Source organism: Pelobates fuscus, chromosome 1 (genome assembly GCF_036172605.1).
Source record: "Pelobates fuscus isolate aPelFus1 chromosome 1, aPelFus1.pri, whole genome shotgun sequence".
In the NCBI taxonomy this organism is placed as follows: Eukaryota; Metazoa; Chordata; class Amphibia; order Anura; family Pelobatidae; genus Pelobates; species Pelobates fuscus.
This window is the reverse complement of record NC_086317.1, coordinates 278,652,453-278,666,825: the sequence shown is the minus strand read 5'-3', so window position 1 is coordinate 278,666,825 and position 14,373 is coordinate 278,652,453. Positions and strand designations below refer to the sequence as shown.

Below are 14,373 nucleotides of genomic sequence, written 5' to 3'. Positions count from 1 at the left end.
AAAGGGTTTGCTTTCTTAGCGTTGATTTCATGTTGGTATTGCCTTGTTTTTCAGGAAGCGATAGTTTCGGCGGTAGAGGAGGAAGAGATGACTTCAACTCTGGTAAAGCATGTCTGTTTTTGCTAATGGGTCTATCAATTGTTCATCTCGGTGTTGGGCTCTGCATGTGACTTCTCAAAATAGTTTTTCTATTCAAAATTCAATCTAAGCCAGGCTTTCCCAAACTCTGACCCTCCAGATGTTGCTGAACTACAACTCCAAAGAGCCTTTGAATGAAATAGATAGCCAGAGAATCATGGGAGTTGTAGTTCAGCAACATCTCGAGGGCCGGAGTTTGGGGAAGCCTGATCTAAGCCAATTTTTCACATACTTCTTAATTTGGGAAACTTTCCTTTCCACTTTTATTTATGACTATTTTAATTCATACTTTGTCCATGAAATGTCAGTGATGCATAAAACACAAATTGGGATAATGAACAATCAAATGATTTTTTTTTTTTTTATACAGCTACCATTTTTTTCTTTAATTTTCTTTGCTTTTAAGGAGTGGTTTTGTGAAACCTCTTGCCATCATTCACGCAGTGGTAAATGGTGGTTGTACTTTTTGAAACCTTAAAACAGAGCAAATGTATCTGGAACCGAAAGACTGAGGAAGGGAATAGAAGTCCAGAGATTTATCTTAAAAATCATGTAACATTTTTACAGCAGAAATATTAGACGTTTTTGCTCTGTGTGGCTCCTGGGAAAAAGATGTTTTTAAAACACTGTTGGCTCTATTATCAACTTATCTTATTACACTTGTTATAGTGTCTTGTTGAGGTTCCTCTGTGTCTTGACCTCCAGTGCTGTATATTTTAAAAGTTTGAAGGCTTGGAAGAGTGGATTCAAGCCCTCTAGATAAGACTCTCTACTGCGACTTCACCAGGTGTCTAGGGATCTGTAATCTTGTAGCTCTGCTCTCACACATCTTGCAGTGATGCCGGGAGTCGGAATATGATGTTTATCTGGCCCCGGCATCACTGTACAGCATGCTACTAACTAAGCAGAGCAAAATGAGCTTGCAAATGATCAGAGTGGCTCCCCTGGACGAAAGGTAGGGAGGCTGTGTGGACGTTAATTTAAAAAAGCAAAACACTGCTATATTTGTAAAATTCATTTAAAATAAATAAATTTGGGTCTTTTTTATTTTCCAGGAGCTTTGCAACTAATTGAAAATGTTCATAAAGAATGCATCTACTTACTTTTATTCTAGAGCAATTAGTCTCCTCGCAGCACTTGGTTGTGAAGTCACAAGACATTGTTCCAATAAAATGCTTTTATTTAAAGGACCACTCTAGGCACCCAGACCACTTCAGCTTAATGAAGTGGTCTGGGTGCCAGGTCCTTCTAGGGTTAACCCATTTTTTCATAAACATAGCAGTTTCAGAGAAACTGCTATGTTTGTGAATGGGTTAAGCCTTCCCCTATTTCCTCTAGTGGCTGTCTCATTGACAGCCGCTAGAGGCGCTTGCGTGATTCTCACTGTGATTTTCACAGTGAGAGCACGCAAGCGTCCATAGGAAAGCATTATGAATGATTTCCTATGTGACCGGCTGAATGCGTGCGCAGCTCGTGCCACGCGTGCGCATTCAGCCGAAGGGGTGGATCGGAGGAGGAGAGCTCTCCGCCCACCGCTGGAAAAAGGTAAGTTTTAAACACTTTCCCCTTTCCAGAGCCCGGTGGGAGTGGCTCCCTGAGGGTGGGGGCACCCTCAGGGCACTCTAGTGCCAGGAAAACAAGTGTTTTCCTGGCACTAGAGTGGTCCTTGAAGAACATTGCCGACCCTCGCCACTATTGTGATTCCACAATCCACCAATGAAAATCCTTTCATAGAGAATCATTGAACACCATGATTCACTATGAGAAACCATGATTGTGACACTGCGCAATAGCTTTCCATGAGAAAACATCAGATTGGCTGAGATAATCAAGATTGATTGATCTCAGCCTTAAGGCAGAGCCAGGCTTAATGAGCTTCAGTGAGGCCTGTGTGGTGAGGAAGAAAAGGTGAGTAAAATCACCTTTTTACTGAGATTGGAGGGGGCGGTTATTTAAACAGCCACTTCAGGACTATAGTGTCAAGAAATATGTTTGGATTCCTGACGCTACAGTTTTCCTTTAACCAATTGCGCTATATGCAGAGCTCAAATTGAGCGCTGCAATCAACCCTTTAAATGGAATTTAATCTCTGATTGAGCAGTTGCTCTCAGCTGTGGTGATTCTTGGGCTGCATGCTCTGAGTGAGACGCCCAGGGTCTGACCTGCAGAGATAGCATGCTGGGACTGCAATGTGAGGGAGATCTTTTTGTCATTAGATTGTATTCACAGACCACTCTCTACTCTTTGTGCTTTTCTGACAATCTTTATTTGGTGTTTGTTTTCCGACAATTATTTTATAGTCCTAATTATCACAGTATAGTTAAGAACAGTATAGAGAAGTCTTGACTGACACCATGAAACAATGTGACTAACAATATAACATCTCACTTGGTCTTCATGAAATACTTAACGGTTTAGATTTTTTAGACAGTTTATCCCAAAAAATTAATTCCCAAATCGTGTCTGCTGCCAAATGTAATTATAGGCAAATGCAAGAATCGGCAAGCCGGTATGTAATATAGCAGGCTTCAGAGGCTAACAAGGAAAGTGGACCGTTGAGAAATGATGCCTTTATGTTGTAGACTAGGGATCGACTGATATGGATTTTTTTTAGAGCTGATACCGATAATTTGTGAACTTTCAGGCCGATAGCCGATAACTTACCGATACCAATATTCTGTACATTTACCGTTTTGAAAAAATAAACTATTTCTACACAAATCTACGGCTAACTGAACATGTTTATTATTTTTTATTTTTATTTTTCAATTTTTTTTATTAAGGTAAATGCACAAAATATACTTGCCAGTCATATATTTTTTTAAATGTTTTTAAGAATTTGTGTGTGTAGTGGATGCTGTGAAGGGATTTGATTAGTGGATGCAGTGTGTGTTTGTGTAGTGGATGCAGTGTGTTTTTGTATTCACTATACACACACACTACACAAACACACTGTATTCACTATACACACACTACAGTGTGTTTGTGTAGTGTGTGTATAGTGAATACAGTGTGTGTGTAGGTATGTAATGTGTGTAAAGTGGGGGGATGGGGTGGTTAAATATTTTTCTACATTATGTTCTAGTCCCCCCCTCCCTGCTTCCTACCTGGCCAATGAGGGGGGATATGGCATTCCCTGGGGGGGGCCTGGGGCGCTCTTCCTAGCAGCTCCCCTGTCTAACTCTCGCTGCCTGCGTGCGGAGCATTGCCGTGGTAACCCGTGTCACTGTTCTGATGGCCGCGAGAGTTACAGGGGAGCTGAATGGAGCAGCTGGGATAGTAAGTAAGAGTGTGCTGCGGGCGCCCCCCAGGACTCTAATGGAGGCCCTGGTCTGCATTATCGGGAATATCTGTATCTTTATTGGCCGATACCGAGATATTGCCGAAAATACAGAATATCGGCCAATAATATCTGTAGCCTGTAGCGCACTGCTGCCAGCAATACTGCTGTGATTCGGGGCCAGTTCGTGTAACTGAAAAAAGAGATTTAGGGTATTCAATGTTCAGGTGACTAGAGGAAGAATCAAGAAGAGGGAGGGACCATTATGGCATAGCACCCAGTCCTGTTACATAATCTAGCTATGGGGTCCAGGTCTGGGCACACTTGTCAGAGTTGCTGTTAACAGCCACTGTCATTGTCTCCATGTTGTATATCTCCTCCACCTTAGAAGGATAGCGCACCCGTTTGTTTTTAGTGTAAAAGAATTAGGGACTTTGCGGCATTTAATAGATATTTGGTTAAGAATTTTTTTTATAGGTTGCTATGTTTTTTTTTTTCTCTGTGCTGTAAGAGCATGGGAAGTGGCGGCAGTGGCAGGTCCGATACTGTAATCTCACAGATCTTGGCAATTCTCATCGTCCAGTAGGGTCTGATGACAGGACTGGACCCCCAATGCCCATATCTGTCCCACACCTCCAGCAGTCGCTGGATAGTTCCGCACTTATTGAGATGAAGTGATCAGGGTGTCTATAGTGACCCTTAAACAAATGCGTCTATTTGTCAGATCATGTTTTTCAATTCTGTTTTGCACAGTTTGACATCACACCATATATTAAAAGCAATATTGCCTGGGATAACGGACCCTTTGCTAAATTGGATTTGTAGAATTTAGGGCAGATCCATTTATGATCTGCCCATGGATTATATTGCTTTGTCTCTTACAAGGCCTTTGCATATTTTGCAATTACAATTTGGTTTGTTAGCCAGGGGTAGGCACAAATGATAGAGATAATTACCAGAAATGCTTCTTCACATGTGCCTCCATCTTTCCGTTGTTTCATATATTTTTTTTAGCTTCTAAATATTTAATATTTATTAAGCCATTCATTTCCCTGTGTAATGGAGGGGATAAAGTATAAATGTTTCATGCATTGTATTGGAAAGGTTCCCTCACCCCAACACCACCTTGTTAGAATAACCAGTTTTTAAGTCATGAAATCTAGCTTCTGCTTTTTTTATTCTTTATTTGGTGTACTTCAAGGGATAGCTGTTGTATGACCAGATGTTTGACTTTCTTTTTTTTTTTTTATTAATATACAGAGGGTTATAGTTTTTGTTCTCCTATAATTTTGAAATTATTTCTTTTGTAACATCGTTTTAGGGATACATTGTGTTGCAAGTGTCTTTGGGACTGAAGAACTTCGTTTTGCTCTCCCATTGCAACCTGAAAGGGTTTGCTTTCTTAGCGTTGATTTCATGTTGGTATTGCCTTGTTTTTCAGGAAGCGATAGTTTCGGCGGTAGAGGAGGAAGAGATGACTTCAACTCTGGTAAAGCATGTCTGTTTTTGCTAATGGGTCTATCAATTGTTCATCTCGGTGTTGGGCTCTGCATGTGACTTCTCAAAATAGTTTTTCTATTCAAAATTCAATCTAAGCCTTACCAATCTTTCACATACTTCTACTTCTAATATCTTAATCTTCCTAATTTGGGAAACTTTCCTTTCCGCTTTTGTTATGACTATTTTAATTCATACTTTGTCCATCAAATGTCAGTGATGCATAAAACACAAATTGGGGTAATCAACAATGAAATGTCTGTTATACAGCTACTGGTTTGTTTTTGTTTTTTTGTTTTTTGCTTTTAAAGAGTGGTTTTGTGAGTAACCAAGCTATAATCATTGGAATACGTTCTGTTTGTGATTGGCAGATAATCAATATAGTGTGTTATAAATCCTCTTGCCATCATTCATGCAGTCGTAAATCGTGTTTTTACTTTTTGAAACCTTAAAACAGAGCAAATGTATCTAGAACCGAAAGACTGAGGAAGGGAATAGAAGTCCAGAGATTTATCTTAATAATCATGTAACATTTTTACAGCAGAAATATTAGACGTTTTTGCTCTGTGTGGCTCCTGTTAAAAATTTTTTTTTTAAACTCTGTTGGCTCTATTATCAACTTATCTTATTACAATTATTATAGTGTCTTGTTGTGGTTCCTCTGTGTCTTGAACTCCAGTGCTGTATATTTTGAAAAAAAAAAAAGTTTGAAGGCTTGGAAGAGTGGATTCAAGCCCTCTAGATAAGACTCTCTACTGCGACTTCACCAGGTGTCTAGGGATCTGTAATCTTGTAGCTCTGCTCTCACACGTCTTGCAGTGATGCCGGGAGTCGGAATATGATGTCAATCTGGCCCCGGCATCACTATACAGCATGCTACTAACTAAGCAGAGCAAAATGAGCTTGCAAAGGATCAGAGTAGCTCCCCTGTACGAAAGGTAGGGAGGCTGTGTGGACGTTAATTTAAAAAAACAAAACTCTGTACTATATTTGTAAAATTCATTTAAAATAAATAAATTTGGTATTTTTCATTTTCCAGGAGCTTTGCAACTAATTTAAAACTTTCATAAAAAATGCATCTCCTTACTTTTATTCTAAAGCAATTAGTCTCCTCACAGCACTTTTCTCTGTTCATGGTGATGTCATGAAGACCTTGTTCCAATCTAATAATAAAATAGTATTTAACCAGGAAAGGTACTTTCAGATTACTCTGGTTTTCAAGTACATCCTGGGGATGTTACCTTAACCCAGCATCCAGTTTTTTTTTTTTACTATTACCCAATTTTTATTTAAGAACATTGCCGACCCTCTGCACGATTGTGGCTTCACAATCCACCAATGATAATCCTTCAATAGAGCATCATTGAGCACAGTGATTCACTATGAGAAACCATGATTGTGACACTGCGTAAGTAAACAAGTGGATTGTTTGTCAGATCAGCTCATACCTCACTCGTTGTCACGCAGAAGCCCTAAACCTTTGACATTAGCATGCTAGTGCTAATGTCACTGCATGAGTAGATATAAAATCCGGGAGGTTACTGTCCTGTCTCTCCAATTCAGAGAGCTTAGAAGCCGCACTTTCGAAACCTTCAAACAACAAAACTAGATCTTGTTGGAGTATAGGAGCAGGGGGAAATTTCCAAGGCACTTTAACAACTTCAGTAAGATGAAACTGTTATAGTGCCTACAGTGTTTCTTTAACGTTGCTAGGACATTATGGAACATCCTAGTTTGAGCAAACAACACCTGGGGCTCCCCTCTGTCAACTGAGTCTATATTTAGTGGCCTCAGATTAAAAGGACACTATAGTTACCAGAACCACTACAGATTAATGTAGTGATTCTCTTGTCTATAGCCTTCCTTCTAGGCTTTTCAGTGTAAATGCTGCCTTTTCAGAAAAAAGACAGTGTTTACTTTGCTGCTTAGAAACACCTCTAGTGGCAGTCACTGAGACTGCCACTAGAGGTGCTTTCTAGTCCAGTGCTTTACAATGTTCAGCGTGTCCACACCCTTTTCTTTGAACAGAGTAGATGGTGGGAACCGCACTCAATCCAAACGGCCAAGGGTGCTCCAGATCAGGACCAGCAATCCCAGGACAATATACAAAGAAGAAAAGATCACAGGCACTCCAAATGTTAAGCCGTATGCAGCTTTAATGTAACAAAATGCAACGCAACGTTTCGACCAACAAAAAGACCTTTGTTGGTCGAAACGTTGCGTTGCATTTTGTTACATTAAAGCTGCATACGGCTTAACATTTGGAGTGCCTGTGATCTTTTCTTCTTTGTACACACCCTTTTCTTTGTGACAGAGCTGCTTTAGTGTGAGTCAAACATCTTGACACTTTCTGCCATTAATATAGTCTCTTCCTATTACTGACTTTTAAATAATTGCAATATATATTTTTTTATTTTAAATTAACCCGGGAAGGTGGGCAGCATTGGGCAGCTGTGATTTGTTTAGTGTGTCAGCTCACGGCATTCAGCCAATCACAGTGCGCATTGCTTATTTGAATTGGTATGGCTAGAAGGAAGTGTGTAATCTTTGACTTGCCTTCACCTCTAATAGAGGCTGAGCTGTGCGTGGTCAGGGAGCCTAAGTGGTGAACTGCGTAAAATCAATTTGGTGTTTTTGTAGTGCAGTGTACAAATGCTTAATAAATTTAAAATAAACCCCGTTTTGTCTCCAATAACTTCGCAAAATTGGCTAACCGTAAGATTACTTCACGTAACCACCTCATGACTTAAAACGATAGAAAGCCTGTTCAGTGTGGAAAAAGTACTCATATTAATACTCTTGCTTTTGTATTTAATGGAAACTCCAAGCACCATAGCCACTACAACTCATTGCTTGTAGTGGTAGAAGGATAAAAGTGCAGCACCATGACTATTACAATAAGTTGCAGTGGTTATGGTGCTTTAAAGGAACACTATAGTGTAAGGAATAAAAAGTTGTATTCCCAACAATATAGTGCCGCTTCAATGCTTTCTTTCTGAGCATTTCTCAAGCTGGACATCCTCATGTTGAGCGTGTGGACGTTCAACTTTGTTTTTCCGAGTCAAACTGGTCTGGTGGACAGCCACTAGAAGCAGTCTTAGTACTGCCATGTAAAAGTTGCAGTTTCTCTATTTTAATGACCCAGCAGCAATTTGTCTAGTCGTGTTCAGCTGGAACTGAAGTATGGTGCTCTGGGTTTTATTTGAATACCAAATTCCCATTTACCAATATTCACCTCCTTCCTCTCTTGATGGCGTGTTTGTAAATATAAACATACCAGGCAAATGTTTGGAATAAACAGACTTGGACCGGTTTGTGCAAACCCTTCCATGATGGGAAGCTTGCTAAAACTTGTAAATGTTTTGTTGACCTTTTTCAGTGACTATATTAAAAATTTATATGGTACCATATATCTGGGGTTGAGGGAGAGGTTTCTGTTTTAGAGGTGGGTGTTTTTCTATTCGGAAGTAAGTGTGGCAGTATTTATTATGTTTATATTTGAGCATTTAAAGTTGCTTTTCTTGTAATACAGTCTCCTGATTTCATCTTCCCTGAGCGCAGGTTGTATTTGAAGACATACTGAAGTATTGCTTTCATCTTGGTATTTACGAAACTCTAAATGATCCACCATTGACATAATTCTTTCCATCATGTTTGATAGTGTAAATAAAACTTTCTTAACATGATCATGCTTGCCTTTTTTTTCTTTCTTTCAGGCTTTAAAGATGATGATTTTTTAGGAGGCAGAGGCAGAGGGGGTCGTGGTGGTCCAGCTGATCGACGAGGCCCTCCACCTTCTGCAGGAGGCCCTGCTCGTTTCAGAGATGCACCACCGCGCGGTGGTTCAATGGATTTCCGAGAACCATCAGACGGTTTGTGATCAAAACCATTTTTAAGCTTATTTCATAGTTAGTGAGTTAGAGGCCTGGCTTGAGTTAGGTGTTTCAAACAACTAATAAACTATTTTTTGGTTTAGAGCATTTCCATTTAGAGTTCTTATCTATATTTTGTTCATCTATTGTGTCCAAGAAAAATGAAGTCCATCTTATGTAATTTTCAGCTTATTTAAATTGGCCAAAGCTGGTACACTAAATCTGGTTTTCCATGAAGTTGTTAAAATGTTTTATAAATGTGTATTTTTATTTATTTGCAAGAAAGTCATTGGTTTATGCAACTCGTTGTTATTGGTAGAGAAAGCCGAAACCCTCTGATCTTTTTTTTCTTTCTGCATGGATGCAATCTGAAGTGACATAATCAGTAGATTACTCTTTGAAAGACTAGGAAGCTAAATTAGAGAATCCACATCTGTTTTTGCCGGCATCTAGTATCTTCCCAGAGCACAGACTGTTAATATATTTCACTAAAGCAGGGGCCAAAGTACAATAGAAACACAGACCTAATCTAATACACCAATAAACCTAATGGGGGTACAAGTAAATTAACTTTAAGATGGTACACACCACTTGCTTTAAGCCCATGTAGGACAAATTAATGAAATACACCAGGATCTGGGGTTTAAATTTATTTTTACCCCGCCTCCTGTAGTCAAATATGGACTAGCAACAGCTCTATAAAATGTCTAGTAAAAGCAGCTGCCCAAACTAATAGAGGCAACAAATATATAATGTGCTAATATGTTGACTGAATATAGGTGCACCTATACAGAGTGTTTTATATTATACAAGTATGTGTGTATTATTTATTATTGGCATTTATATAGTGCTAACAAATTCTGTAGCACTTGACAATATAATTGGAGGGGGAGATTTAACAATGAGACCATTACAAAAACTTACAGGAACAGTCTGAAGAGGGCCCTGCTCAAACGTATGTATGTATGTATGTATGTATGTATGTATGTATGCACACATGTTCCAAAAGTGACTTAACCATAGCAGTGAGAGAGAATGTGAATTTTTAATTAAATAGCATTTTTGTCGTTTCTCCAACCTCCCATCCTTTTTTTTTTTTTCTCGGCACAGTTTAGCGCACCCACCATGACGAACGTGAACAGCTCCGAGGTCCAATCAAAGGCTTCTCATAGAGAAATCTTTGATAGGTACATATACCCGGCTCTTATCGCGTAGGATAGTGAGATGGGAAGGCTACAATGAAGGAAGAAGGGGGAACCAATCTTCCCCTTGCATACACACTGCCTGCAGGGGAATGATTTTCACGACAGATGGTTTTTATGCACTGAATTGACATTGGCAACCTAGTATAAGAGTTCTGGGCTGCCAATGTTACCTATGCTGGGGATGTAACAAGCCAAAAGCACACAATTAAAAAATTACTTTGAATGTGCAGTGTTTCAAGCTGAAGCAGTACACATACTGACTCCTACTCCCATGACCACTTCAAACCACTGAAGTAGTCATGGGGGGTAGAGTAACCCGTTAAAAGGTTACTTCAGCAACCTACAATTTTTGGTGTAATAATCAGATCTCCTGATTGTGTTTAACATGAATTATTAATCTGTTTTGCAAATCATTCTATCTGTCACTACCATTAAGCTACAATTAAAGCTGTACTTGATATCAGGAATTGGGTTTCTGGGGGTTGTAGTTCACCTATAGACTGTAAGCTCGTTTGAGCAGAGCCCTCTTCAGCCTATTGTTCCTGTAAGTTTTTGTAATGGTCTCATTTATTGTTAAATCTCCTCCTTTGATAATATTGTAAAGCGCTACGGAATATGCTGGCGCTATATAAATACCAGTAATAATAATAATAATAATGTTTGCCATCTACAGTAAAAAACTGACATTTCCAAGGGCTCATAGAAAATCCTGCACAGCCTTGAGTTTTATAGAAAATGCACAAGCTTTTATTATGCAAGCCTTTCTTTTTTGATTTGTTTTTGAATGGTTTTTAATACTGTAGTATACAATGTATTAAAGAAGATTAAATCATGTCTGGAATAATATGGCTTTCTTATTTTGCACTAATACAGAGGAGAGAGCACAGAGACCACGACTTCAGCTTAAACCCCGGACGGTTGCCACGCCCCTCAATCAAGTAGCCAATCCAAACTCTGCCATCTTCGGAGGTGCTAAACCCAGAGAAGAACTTGGTGAAAAACCGAAGGAATAAGCTGTATATTGTGAGGGACAGAGGGGAGAGAGAGAGTAAGCTAGTCACTCTGAGGAGCATCCACCCTGCAGTTACCATTCCTGCCTCCTGACATTAACTCCTCATTCCCTCCTTATTGAAACAGAAAACACTGAGCTTGTGAATGCATGTCAGCTGTTAACAAGTGGTTTTTAGTACATTCTCTGCTTTTTCTGTAACTAGTACCTGCTTTTTGTGCTGTTTCCATCCTTATCCCCGTTAACAACTGCAGTGAACACGCCTGCAGGGGAAAACCTCTTCCATACACAAGAAATTGATTTTGGACTTGGGAAATTATTTTTTTCTTCACCTTTCTTTTCATTTAGGAGCACTGGTGTTAGCACTGAGTTACTCTGTATCGCTGCCTCTGACAGCTTCAGTTCTCTCTTCTAATCTGCATGTTTTGTTCTGTATTGCCAAGACTCTGCAAGAAGGTAGAATTTGATCCTTCCATAAATTAAAGCAAGACAGGCACTTGTTAACCTGTTAATTGACACATCACGTAACTGTTTTTGGCTACATTGTGGTATCACAAACACTTCCTATATCTTTGCACATGGTTATCCTTTTATGTACACACTGCTACATGGAGAACAATCGTGAAAACTTTGTTTACATTTAATTCTCTTGGTGTGGATCTGAATTGTCTACATGATTTCTCATTAAGTTACAGTGGTCACAAAAATGTCTGATAGGCACAACACTGTAGGTGTCTAAGTATGTAAAGAGACAGTGAGAGGGCCTTGAGTAGGGACAGTTTCCAGAGAAAGATAACTGGCATTTTCAGACTTTTTAATTATTTTCATTTTTTTTATATATTGTAGTTTTAAAAATGACAATAAAAGCCTTTTTTATTTTACAAATTAACTTCTTTAAATAGCAAAACTGCTCATTCAGCCTTAAATACACTGCTTTTTTTGCAGTCATTCAGTTTGCACCTGAAAACTGTATTGCACAGTTACTGTTCCTTGCTTTAAATGTGAATCGCTCCATGAGTGACAAGTTTTCTGTTATGGGGATCATAATAGGCATGTGTTTTGATAGCTAGTCTGGCTCCCTGGCGGCCAGTAGAACGTTATATAGTCTGCTGTGCTAGCATTGGTGAAACTCTGTTCTTTCTCCCAGATTGTCCTCCTGCAACGTCTGCAAATTAAGGTGCATATATCTACCCTGAGCAAGGGCTCAATGTTTGGCATTGGCATTTAAAATGGTTTGCACCAAATTAGGCTTCATTTTTTTTTTTTTTGTGCTGCGGATTTCTCCTCCCACCCCCCCAAGAATTCAAAAAATTAAATTTCCAAATGGCTTCAAATCATAAAAAGTATCAAGTTTTGTGTATATATATATATTTTGAGCTCATAAATAAAAACACAACTACAATGCTTTTACTGCCTGAAGTGTGTGAAGATGCATTTTGTAGCAACCAGTAAACACCAGTGTTAAAAAACAAAATAATAAAATAATAAAAAATAAAAAAAGCCAATGATTATTTTACCTGCAGTGTCAACGCAAACCAGAGAGCCTCTTTCCCTCTTTTTCCTTGCTTCAGTACACCTTGCTTTAATAAGAACCATTTGTCTAACACTAGTACCGGAAATAAGACATGCGTTGTGTTAATATAAAAAAAAAAAAAGTGGGGAGGAAAAAAAAACCTATACCTTCAGATTACAATAGATCAATCTACATATGCTGTGTGGGATAATCAAGCAAATTAAACAAAACTACATGACTGGTCTAAACATTTGACTTTTAAAAGCAATTCCAAACACTCTACACATTCTGCTTCATGACAAAAAAATACATCTATGAATATGGTATTTTGTGGAAGATCTTTTAAATAAAAGAAAACCTTAACGATACTCTTTTTGTAAGCTTTGTTTCTCCTTCTGCTTTGTTTAAACCATTGGGATTTTGTTATTTAACTCCTCTTAATAATGGGATCAGCAAACCTACACCTGAAGTGGTTTGGGGTTTGTTTTTCTATTGCACACTTTTTATTTATTATAAATCACAATTGGTCAGATATGGCTAACACAGCTGGATTTAAATTCCTGAATTATCTGCCTACCCTGGATTTACAATATGACCTCACTCCACTATAATGAAACCGTCCTCTTACACTGAGGGGTGTGTTGTTTTTTTTCTTTCTTTTTTTTTTCTTTTTTTCAAAAGTGGGAATTGAAGGGGAATTTCAAAATGTGCTGAACTGAAAAAGTCTTGAAGTGGCTCTGTCACAGTTGGGATTTTGCATAATTTGAAAATCACATTCATGCTAGTCCTCTTCTATTGCCTGGGGCCGATTGTCAGCTAAGGAGAAGACTGCAGGGTTCTCCATAGACTGCCTCCCACCCCCACATCCCCTCAACAGTCACTAGTAATAGCTGACGGCTTGACAAAAGGTAGCTCTGCCTTTTGTCAAGCATAGGAAAAATACTAAGCCAAATAAGTTTCTTTGTCTTAATCTATATTGGCAAATATATTTCACTAAGTGTATTTTACTGATCCTCAAGCTATCTTGAAGTATCTCATTATGGCAGACTTGGCATCTTGCCTGGATGTCTGGCATGATGTCCCTGCTCTACCATTTCATGTAGCCATTGTGTATATTCTTAGCATTTTATGCCACATTCACTTGTAAAAATCAGTTGCCATTTTATGTATCCATCCACATTATCTAAACTTTGTGCAAGCACCTCAGTTGCACAGCAGTGGTCAATATGCAGGAGTTGGCAAGGAAATCACTTGGGCTGATCAACACAAGAACTACAAAAAGACCATTTAGATATTGTTTCTTAAAAGAACTCTAAATACATAAAGCACTAGCTTTCGGAAGTGCTGTATGTGTTGTCCTTTTTTGTAAAATTAAAGCAAAAATAAAAAGTACAATAGAAGTTGTCACTCTTATTAATTAAACAGGTGAGTAGAGCAACCCAGAAGTATTAGAAAGGAGTAAAGGGGAAAGGAGAAGAGAGGGGGTTAAATAAGGAAAGAAACAAGAGTGGCAAAAGTACTAAACACAACTAAAAATCTTTTAAACCTCCAGTCAATTTAGACAAATTTTTTTTTTTTTTTGAAAGGCATAGTACTGTGCTTTCTATAGACAAGCTGTCTAATAACTATATAATGCACTGTAATTCAAACCACATATTACCCATTACCAGCCAGTGTAATGTATCCCATACTTTATTGAATTACATGAAGACAATCACCAAAGGTTAAACACAGATTTATTAATGAAGAATAAACAAAATCCAGTCTTGAAATAGACAGAACCGTTTGAAAGTGCTTAACTATAGGTCTTACATATTTTTATTATAACAAGTAAATAGAAAACGCTCAAAATTAGTCCA

At 38.5% G+C, this 14,373-nt stretch overlaps 1 protein-coding gene across 5 annotated transcripts in view; it reads left to right on the top strand.

Moving 5' to 3' along the window:
• Positions 1 to 12,882, top strand: part of EIF4H (eukaryotic translation initiation factor 4H) — a 40,952-nt gene extending 28,070 nt beyond the window's left edge. For 2 of the 5 annotated variants that reach the window (XM_063457424.1, XM_063457422.1), the window contains 4 exons: positions 55 to 102; positions 4,860 to 4,907; positions 8,632 to 8,787; positions 10,866 to 12,882. In XM_063457424.1, the coding sequence (XP_063313494.1) occupies positions 55 to 102; positions 4,860 to 4,907; positions 8,632 to 8,787; positions 10,866 to 11,005 (392 nt within the window). In that variant the 3' untranslated portion in view covers positions 11,006 to 12,882. The remainder of the gene's footprint in view (positions 1 to 54; positions 103 to 4,859; positions 4,908 to 8,631; positions 8,788 to 10,865) is intronic. The other 3 variants (XM_063457425.1, XM_063457423.1, XM_063457426.1) reach the window with 2 other exon arrangements.
• Positions 12,883 to 14,373: the final 1,491 nt, after the last annotated feature.